At 29.8% G+C, this 10,779-nt stretch overlaps 2 protein-coding genes across 3 annotated transcripts in view; both read right to left on the bottom strand.

Annotated features, from left to right (window-relative positions):
- LOC111032014 (phosphatidylinositol 4-phosphate 5-kinase type-1 beta-like) overlaps window positions 1-1,903 on the bottom strand; it is a 7,641-nt gene extending 5,738 nt beyond the window's left edge. For both annotated transcript variants that reach the window (XR_002604273.1, XM_022312171.1), the window contains exon 1: window positions 1,567-1,903. Coding sequence is in view for 1 of the 2 variants with exons in the window: in XM_022312171.1 (XP_022167863.1) it covers window positions 1,567-1,684 (118 nt within the window). In the remaining variant the exon portion in view is untranslated. The remainder of the gene's footprint in view (window positions 1-1,566) is intronic.
- A 6,792-nt stretch (window positions 1,904-8,695) lies between these two features.
- On the bottom strand, window positions 8,696-10,361 carry LOC111032005 (phosphatidylinositol 4-phosphate 5-kinase type-1 beta-like). The gene is made up of 2 exons (XM_022312160.1): window positions 8,985-10,361; window positions 8,696-8,922 (listed from the first exon to the last, which is right to left on the bottom strand). The coding sequence occupies exons 1-2, from the start codon at window positions 10,091-10,093 to the stop codon at window positions 8,745-8,747; spliced, it is 1,287 nt and encodes a 428-aa protein (XP_022167852.1). The 5' UTR covers window positions 10,094-10,361; the 3' UTR covers window positions 8,696-8,744.
- Between the last annotated feature and the right edge of the window lie 418 nt (window positions 10,362-10,779).

Below are 10,779 nucleotides of genomic sequence, written 5' to 3'. Positions count from 1 at the left end.
TTTTTTGGGGGGGGGGGGGGCCTGATGAAATATTCGTCTGTTTGACTATGTTTTACTATAATCCTATAATATGTGTAGAATAATAATATGAGCTATGAATTTAGATTTATAAGTCCATGATTTAATTGCAGTACAGCTTGTACGAAATTATTTTTCAACCTATTAGCCATGTTAAGTTATATCTGTGAACTGTGAACTACCACACATTCACGTTTGAATGGGACTTAACATCTTTACCGTTAGTTTTTTATCGTGTCATATATTATTCGATATGAAATCTATAATTTATTTTTATTATTATTTATTTATGTAATTTTTACAATTGACTTATTATGATATATTTATACTTAATACATATTTGAATTTTAAAGTTAAATGCATTTAACGTTTTTTGTTGTGTCATAATACTATTCAGTATTCGATATGATGATATCTATAATTTATTTTTATTTTTATTTCTTTATTTAATTTTACCGACTCATTGCTGTTAATTTTAAATTTATTTTATTCCTAGTCGTACTTATACACGAGGTTACTTGACACGAAATAATAATAATATTGTATTTAACAGTACCTAATTATGTAAAGTATACGATATACATAAAAATGTTAAACACTTACTAACAATATGTCACCACGGCCCCACCACATAGTTACTTGGTTTTGAGCAGTTTTGGTTAGGTTACAAATGTTTTTTTGGTGGTTACAAAGATTACAAATGATATTACATAATTTGACATTAATTATTTTATATTTAGAGTAAGTGGTGGGGCAAGGTAACGCACCTGTTATTTGCATTTCCCTGCCACCCCCAATTCGAATTTTGGAACCCAATCTGGAGATTTCGATTGTTTATTGTTTTTCCTTGTTTGTTCCGAAATTGTTTGTCGTTTGTTCTATCTCTATTCCCGACTTATAGTCGATTTAAGGTGGGGGTGCCAAGGAAATGCCAGCACCCCTACTTTTGAATATTGGATCCAGAATCGATGCTTTCAAATGTTCTTCATTTGTTCTTGTTTGTTCCGTAAAAAACTTGTGAAATACGACAATACGTAGTTCGATAGTATTTTCTCTGCGAACTCCACCACTAGTAACTGCACTGCAGATGAAAAGCTGTACCCTGAAAAAGTTAACTGACGATAGCGGGCGCACATTGAAATAGAAATGATTAAATGTCTTTCAAGATTCGACACACAGACTTATCTTAGTTATCATTTTTATATTCCATAAAACTGTAAATAATTACTTTTCGTATTTGTACTTCGTTTGAAGAAATGAATAGAGAAGTGACTAAACTCATCTACTATTGTGCATTCTCACCACACCCCGAAATGTCTTCCTTCGATAATTTTCTTAAAACTAAACTTTAGATATTATTATATGCACAACCCCTTCTAGAAAAAAATCTTTTGCAGACTTTTATAAATATCATTAACATTAAGTGTTAATTATTGTATATTTTGTATGATATTATATTTTAAAATATTAGAATTTAAGACGTTTATTTGAACACAATAATTTATTGCAGTATTTATAGTGTTATAATGTAAACGAGGAATGACATACCAAAATCTGGATAACTATCTGAACAATCTTTGCAATAGCATGTTACTGTTGAAATTATTTTATTATACTCTAAGAAAATTATAAAGTATATGGAAAATGTAGACTTTTTGATCATCATTTTTAGATTTTAAAACACTATTTTCAACTCAGTTACTTTTTACTTCGTACACTTAGAAATAATGTTCCTTTACAATCAGATACACAATATAAGTTGATGAAATATATTGAAGCTTTATGTCTATGATATACAATCATTTAACACGTAAGAACCAATCGGTGTTACACTACTGAATAAACTGTTTTGTTTTTTCGTGCGTCATAACACCGTATTTGTTAGCAATAAGCAGGTGGTCTTTCAATTCTTTGGAAAACAGTTGGTTGAAAGGACTTAATCAAATGAAACAAATTAACTATCATCGCACATACTATACCTAAACGGTTTTACTAGAGAGCCTCTAGTTGTCTCAAAACGAGTATCCTCTGTCGTACATAATATAGGTACCACACCCATTTAGTGGAAATCGCTAATTCATGCAGTGGACATCCCATCATGAAATGTATCAATTTAGTGAAAATGACGTTTTATTACAATATGCACATTGTACATGGAGAACTTTTTGACATTTTCGTGAAGTGGATGAAATTCAGTTTTTTCCAAATTGTGTAATATTACTGTTACGTATGCTTCCAATACGCAATATGATTGTTATATATGACAATCGGCCCGGCTAATCGGAAAATTCCGTGATAACATATTCAGTTGTCGCCAAGGAGGGGGTTGACTTTCCGCACTATAGAGCGGTCAGATCATGAGTCCGTCGCTTGAGTCACCTTCCGCGATATAGTGACCTGGTGTACTGTCACCGTATGTATAATATATAATATAGAACTCACCAGCCGTTTCTCAATTTTAAGGTTTACTCATATAAAGCAATCAGTCGGATCACACCGTCATTCATCCCACCCATCGTCAACCCATCCATCCAGTATCTCCGCCGGGTCATTCTGCGTATCTATAGTTACCTGACCCAATGCCTCAATTATTCCTTTTTCTATGAATATTCGCTTTGCGTATTGTTTTGAAAACTATTATTATTATAACTATAACTAACATTAATTGTAAGGGTTGTGCCGACATATGGTGATGAAATGCAAATTTTAAGTACTTTTCCCTTTACACAAGCGTTAAAATCTATTTTATATACCTAGTAAAGTTGTACCTTTTCTATGTCATAAGGCTCACCACACCGGTATATATTTATTCAAGTGACCACAGACCTCGTTAGTTTACTATCGAGATTTGGTACGTATCAATTACTATTATATGCGAGTATCTTTTGTATTGGATAATTGTAAGATTTGCACTAAGTCTTTATGAAATTATCTAAGTGCTTTCGTATACGCCGATTACTTCGACCTACACAATAAACAAACTAATAATATAATAGAACCTTTAATAAACACAAGATCACCACCACTGACCCTACATTTGTCTATTACTAAGATTTATATATTATCGCTTAACGTACGTAGTTTCTGTTTTGCCACATCTGCTAAAACTTACTGACTACCTAGGACTTAATACTAAATATTGTGACATACGTCATGTTTACTTAACCGAATTAATATTTTTAGTATTAATAATTTTTATATTCATGCATGATACCACAAACCCCAATGTAACATAAAATGTTTACCTTGATCGTGAGGCAGACTTTTACTTTTGCAATGTGTGGTAATGATGAGGATGTGACGATCTCAAATGTAACTAGAAATGTAAAAATACGGTTTTTTTCTGTTATCATGTATTATACGTGTATTAAACTTTGTATAATACAGTTGTATTGAATTATGGTATAATAATTGTTTGTTTCATACTGTATTATACACAATTTATACGGTATAAAATCCTGCATTAAAAGATATACAAATATACAAATTTGAAATTAAATATAAAATTGTCATTTCCAGGAAATTCTGAAAACTGAATTTTATTAATAAAAATTAATAACATTATATAAATAAAAATGTGTTTATAAACAAAATACATAAAATTCCAATGTTGATTTGTTATAAAAGTTTTTGTAAAATTAATTAATTAGTTATTAATTTGTGTACTAAATAAATAAACTAATACGGCAAAATATTATTATTATTATGTGAATGAAACTATACATGTTGCATCATGCTTTAGAATCACAATACAAGTATAAAATAGTTTTGTTTAAGAAGTTAAATACTAGAAAACTCGAACCTTAAAATTACTATCCAGGACAATTTTATTAAATCAAATTAGAAACTTTTCATTCTAGACCTACGAATAATCAATTTCAATTCTGCTGTGGAAATAATATGAATTTCATATTTTTTACTTGTCCATGAGCCATGATGTTGCAAATAGCAAATTCCATAGATCCTAAAAATTATAATATTTATTTTGGGGCAAATTACAAACTTTTTTTAAAAATGTTATGGTGCATATTGCACAGGTTGTTTAAATCGTGTGCCAATTTTTGTACCATTTCGTGAAAAAAAAATGTTATACAGATTTAACACCATTGCATAAAATAATTCTATACAGTGTGTATAATACCATATTATTGTACACATTTATATCATTAGAAATAACACAAGACGTTGAACAATTTACTCTAAGGAGTCACTTTATTGTGTACAGTGACAAAAACCAATATAGATTTGAAAGACAGGGACTCGGCTACTGCATGTCAAAATTAATGAAAACAAAACAAAGTAATGATTTTATGTGAAGGTTATGATTATGACATTATGTAACTTAGAGACGTTTAAGTTCTGGCAAGATCGAGCCAAAATAAAACCCCCCGGGCAGATTTATAGCGGCGAATAATCGAGCAAAATAAAATACTTGAATAAAACTTTGGGTTTGGTTGGGAATCTGTTATCAACAAGTAACAACTCGAAAGTCAAATAATAGTGTATACAAATTGTAATATTCTATAGTTTATTACATTAAAAAATTCAGTTATCACTATTATCAGTTGTAGTGTTGAGCCCAGATAAATAAAATTGTATCTAGATAAAGACAAAGATAAATTATAATAATTTTATCTAGATAAAGATAAAGATAACTAAATTATTTATTTATCTAAAGATGAAAAAAAAATTATTTTATCTAGATATATTTTCGGATAATTTTTTTTTTTTTTGGTTTATAGCACTCATTTCTTATAATATACGATACAATAATTTATGTATATTTTATTGTAATCGTAGTATTAAGATTGTATTAGATAAATAGAGCAAATAGAATATACCACATATTTTAGTTCACTATTTAAAATATTTTTAAGATTTTTAAATAGGTACATACATTTTTTAAATTAAATTAATTAATAACTAATTAATATGTACATTTCTTTTTAGAAAATCATCAATATACACAAGTAAATATAACTGCGTTTATAAAATTTAAAAAAAAAAATAATGATTTGGAAAAAAAAGGAAAAAAATTTAAAAAAAAAATTTTTCCCAAAAAATTTTTTTTTTTTTTTTCTAATTTTTCTTAATGGCTTCTTATACGTTCTCTAGTCCTTACATACTTTCTAACATCGGTTTTTGTGTCTCCTCAGAAATCACAACCATTCCCATACCTATCATATTTCAATCATTTCATTTTTTAATAAAAAAAACACAACCAGTAGTTATAAAAGCAACTTTACTTCATAATAATTTATAACGAAAATACATATATGTTAGATGACGCTGTAAAATTATTGAAGCGAGGAACTGCTTAAAGCGGAATTTTTTGTTGGTCCCATATGTGATTCTGCTTTAGACAGTTTTCACTGTATAATAATATTAACGTGTTCTAGTTAAGCACTTTTAACAAAGTATAAATTGTGGGGTTAGGAGTGTCGACTTTCTTTCAGTTTCAAGTCAGTTCATCTAACGTAATTTTTGCAATAACATTGTATAAATTGCTAAAAAACATTGTTAATAAACAATGTCCTACAAATATCAATATTATCGAAACATGTTTCCGAGACTATGAGATATTATTATATTCCATGTTTATAGGATGTTGATGTGTAAACATATAATACCTTTATTATATGATAACAGGAACACGATGTTTAGCTAACGTTTATGAGCACCGTTAGCATTGGAACATAAATCGTATAGAGCAACGACGTTTTGAAACATTAAATGCACAGCAGTATGTAAATATTGTTAATCAAATTCATCAAAATCTCGAAAAGTTGCACATTTTTTCGTTGTTAATAATTTATGGAATTTTCAATTTGTATAGCTACGTATGGACAATTTTGAACAGGATTTCTCACAAGGAGTTCATTATTGCTATTTATATATTTTTATCACCTGAGTAAATATTTGGTACTCAAATAAAATATGCTGCAGTGGCTCTAGACATTTTAAACAGACGTATAGAATACGTACAGAATATGTGGCCGAATACAGTAGGTTGAATAAGTTAGGTTAGAAAAAATACCTATTTAAAATACTAAATTCGGCTTTTCGAACGTTAAAATATCACCAAGCACTTCGTAGGCTTGTATACGCTTTTTAAGGCAATGACGTGTGTGGTGTACCTACCTATTACTTGTGTATTATAGCCGATAGTTCGAATCGAATGCACCCAATTTTTAAGCGATTTGTTTTACATAATCGGGTAAATTTAAATACATTTGAAAAAAGTAATGACGTTTCAGATATATTTAAATAATATTTCAAAGTGATGGAATAATAATGGTCTAACGCCAGTGGCGTTGTTAGTTATTGTGGGCGGACATAATTATTTAGAAATACCTGAGATAGTAGTGCTATACAGTTGTCAATTAAAAATAATAAAACACCAAATGTTTTTCGTCGGTTGCCTCGAAATTGGGAGACAGAACAATCTTGCGATTGCCTGCAGGTTCTATTGTGGTTATCATTTATCGCTGTATTACATATTAATTCGGCTGTACGTATCGCAAAATATTGTCAATATGTCTGTGCGTACACTCGCAGTACACTTCCACATGGAAAATATAACATGCTGAGTTTATGTATGAAAATTCCTTTTCGTATCCTAACACCTAAAAAATGTTTGTGCTTTATTTAAAAAAAAAAAACAAACGAATTGTATTGTATTAAATACTTGATGCGATGATTTACCTACAACACGTACCGTCGCATTCTCGCATAAATTCGGACTTGAAAAGAAAATCAGTCCTACACAGTTCAACAATAGCGCCCCACAATTCATTCACACTAATGAATTTCAAAAGGAAAATTTATAAATTCTAATTTTTTCCAAGGGGGAGGTATTGGAAATGTCAAAATTAAGTAAACGATTTTTTTGTCTATAACGGGTATCGAAAAAATTCTGAAATTAGTTGCACAAATTCAAGCTAATGACACACTTACATTTCTAATTTTTCCATGAGGGGGATCCCCTCATATATTTTTGAATTTACGATTAAACCAGTATCGAACAACTTCTGAAAATATTTGCACAAATCAATTCTTATGGTGCACTAACGTTTAGAAGCAAAAATTTCAAAATTTAAATTTGTAGGGCAGGCGAAAATATGTACCTTCGAAGTCCGCTGTGGCCATGATATCCAACAACATTGCATGAGAGTATATTTTTAACCATTATAACCTTCGGTAGGCATTTGCTGCACGCCATACATGTTGACCGCACCACCGATCTAAAATAAAACAATCGATGTTATGCTTAAAACATGTTTTACAGGAACAACACTTACGCTTTGAATATTCGTCATAATTGATTATCGTTCTTTGTTAGATTGAGCCTTTGAGGGAAATTTTTTACTGGCCACATTTTAGCTTTGAACCTCGACCAATTTGCACGGGTTTCCGGCATATTCAGAGAACGCAATTTATCAGCGATTCGACGAAAAGCTATCCGAAAGTTTCTTACAACAGATTACGGGTTGGTTATGCCTTATGCGACCAGCGGATAACATTTTACTCGTTACTTGCGTGGTTTTAAAGTTTGTTTTGATTCAAACCATGGTTTATAGAACTTGAGTTGGTCAATTACCAATGGTTAACTAATAGTTATTGTCATTTTATTTACCAGTTAAAATTTTAAATTAAAATCAATAAAATATATTAAGATACAAAGAATTTTAAAGCATGACAATTTACAAGGTTTTAAATGTTTTAATTAATTTCTAGAAAAAACGGAATAAATAAATACAGTGGTCGCCGCTTAATGTAATCACTTTGGTACGGGACATAACTGATAACATAATCCGATTGATAACACTAAACGAAAAAAATAACAATTTAGTGTTGCATCAAATATTATGATCATTATTCTTAACACATAGTTATTAAAAGTATAATTATTTTATTTATTATTATTTATTTCTAATTAAAGTACATATGTAAGTATAAATTGGTAATTTAAAATTTAAAAAAAAAGAAAAAGGAACACAATAACGGTTGGGAAATTTGTAGCTTAATAGCTGCTTCACGCTGTCCCATTTTTGGTAAATTGTCGTAACTTTGTAATATTGACAAGTTATCATAAATTGTTAGGTCATTTCTTTTTCTTTTTTCACTTATTTTTACGCACACGCGACACGGATGCACACAAACGATACTGGTCGACGGGCAGCGACGGTACTGTCTGAATGGTGTGTAAACAAAAATGATATCAATGTGTATAGACATTTTTATCTTTATTATGAGCTATTTCACGAAAACTTGGACATTATTTTCTTTATCTAATAACTACATAATGATGATTTTATGACCTCAAACTGATAATATTATGCGGCGTATTGATTACTTTAGTCTACATAATTTACACATATAAGTATACATCCGGCCCGTACTTATACTTTTCGATAACAATAAACGTTTGATAACATTAACCGTGATTATAATAAGCAGCGACCACTGTATACGTATATTAATTAAGATACACGAAAATCGATAAAAATAATAGTTAAATGATTCAAGAACAAATGACATGAGATATAGTTTCAAAGTATAGCAATTTTATTGGTTAACTTTGTAAGTTGTAAAATTTATTTTTTTAGTACAAAAGACGTTGTTTGTGGAATTTAAAACAGAAAATATAATATAAATTAATATTGCATTTAAACGACTATTCTTTGATGACAGATTTACGATTGTTAGTACAAAACCTTAATATCTTAATTTAAATCATTTTTGTTGATGGTATTTCTTGATGATTTCTTTCGTTTGAAGCAGCTTATACACGAAGTATCATCGAAGTCGTCATCATTCAATCGTTTGCTTGACCCTGCTTTGAAACTTTGCTTAGATCGTGCTCCAAGTTCTTCATTTGTCAAAATTGGCTTGAAGACAAAACTAAAAATTAAAAAAAATGTTATCAACGAATGAATAAATAAACAAAAATTAATTTTACATACTTGGTCATAAATTCTATAAATCTAGTAGCATAGGCATCAGGTGGTTGTACAGAAATAGAGCTGACATCTGGTGGAAAACCAGGTGTCAATTCTATTGTAAGGGTTTTATACGTATTCTCTATTTTTTTCAATGCTCCATACTCTTCCAGTATGTCAATAATTCCAACAAATAGTAGCATTCTTCTACCACTTCCACTTTTAGCAGGTATACTACCTCTTAACGAAGGACAATTTTCCTTTGGAAAACTTTCAGCATCTTCTTGAATGCTTTCCATTCCTATTGAATCAACCATCAAACGATTAAACCTGGCAGAAGCTGCCTGACTACAATTAGAAGTACCTTCATCGATAAAATGAATGCCTAATAAAAGACTGTAATTTGTTTTATTTAATTTTTTTAGAAAATCAATATCATTATTGATAGTTTTGAGAAGATCTGAGAGAGTATTTGGCATTAAAAATATATTATTAAGATACTCATCGTCAAAGTCTAAATCTTTAAATGTAGGCGATGGCTTAAGTTTTTCTTTTCTGGAAGCTGTTCTTTTGTAAGTCGAACCTTTCAGATCATACTTTAGGTGCATTTTAATGTTAGAAGGCAGTAAATTAATCATAGATACTAATTTCATGTCTATAGTATTGCATTTATAACCATAAAGACCCGAGAACTTTGGCAACAGAGATCTCGGATTTTCTTCCATATGTAAGCGGTATTTAGGAAGCAGTTTTCGAATAGATTGAAATTTGGCTGACTGTAAGGATTTTATGATAAATTTACCATCCTGTGTGAGATAAAATATAGATTTACTGTCACCAGGGTCGGACAGTGCACGAAGTGGCGTGTTATAAGACAAATTTTGCAAATAATCTTTTTGAATTTCAAATAAGTCTCTGAAATAATGGAATACACATGAAGCGTACGTTGTAAAAAAAAACCCTGGATAATAGACAGCTGGAGTGTAATTATTATCAATCATATATTTAAACTCAGTATCATTGAACATCTTAAAATCTTTCATACGCAAATTATGTTTGTGCTTTGAAGAAAAGCTTTTTATATCATATTGTATCCCTAGTTGTATGATATCTTTAGTTTGAGCTATTTGCATTCCATCATTGGTGGTTTTACCATCATCAACACCCACTTGCTCAGACCCAGAATCTTTCTCTTTTACTTTGATTTGGAGATCATTTCGTCCAGAAAGTGGTATGTCTTCTTTGATAACAACATCTAAAATGGTTTTAAAATAAATAATTATCAAAAACTATATTGGAAAATATATGTACAGGTTGAGGGTATATGATATTCTGACACATTAAGATTTGTCCAAATTGTGGCCTTGATAACGGTCTCCTTAAGGGGGGGGGGAGGCTGGCTGACGTTATCAATTATTTGAAACATGTCAAATAACAATATTTTAATTTTAATTCATAGTAAGAGTATATAATACTGAAACTGATAATACCCAAAATAAAAAACTTATATTAAATTTAAACAGCCGTCGTCGTCCGTAGTAAAAGGATTGTTTCCGTTTTATAATTTTGTAACTAAAAGGATACATGTTTCCAAAGTTTTATCAGATTACGGATATAGTTTAAACTTTTTAAGTTCAATACTTCATACCTTAAAGATACAGTAGGCAAATTAGTTGATCGAGTGTCGTATCCATTATCCCCTGTGATGATATGGGTCTTACAGATTACAATAATTTAATAATCTATTCTAAATATATTTTTATTTCTTATTTGTACAGGGCACTAATATTATACTATTCGATATGCCTAGGTACATACA

The sequence above is a fragment of the Myzus persicae genome, unplaced genomic scaffold, assembly GCF_001856785.1.
Source record: "Myzus persicae strain clone G006 unplaced genomic scaffold, MPER_G0061.0, whole genome shotgun sequence".
Lineage (NCBI taxonomy): Eukaryota > Metazoa > Arthropoda > Insecta > Hemiptera > Aphididae > Myzus > Myzus persicae.
The sequence above is the reverse complement of the archived record's forward strand: the minus strand, read 5'-3'. Positions and strand labels throughout refer to the sequence as shown.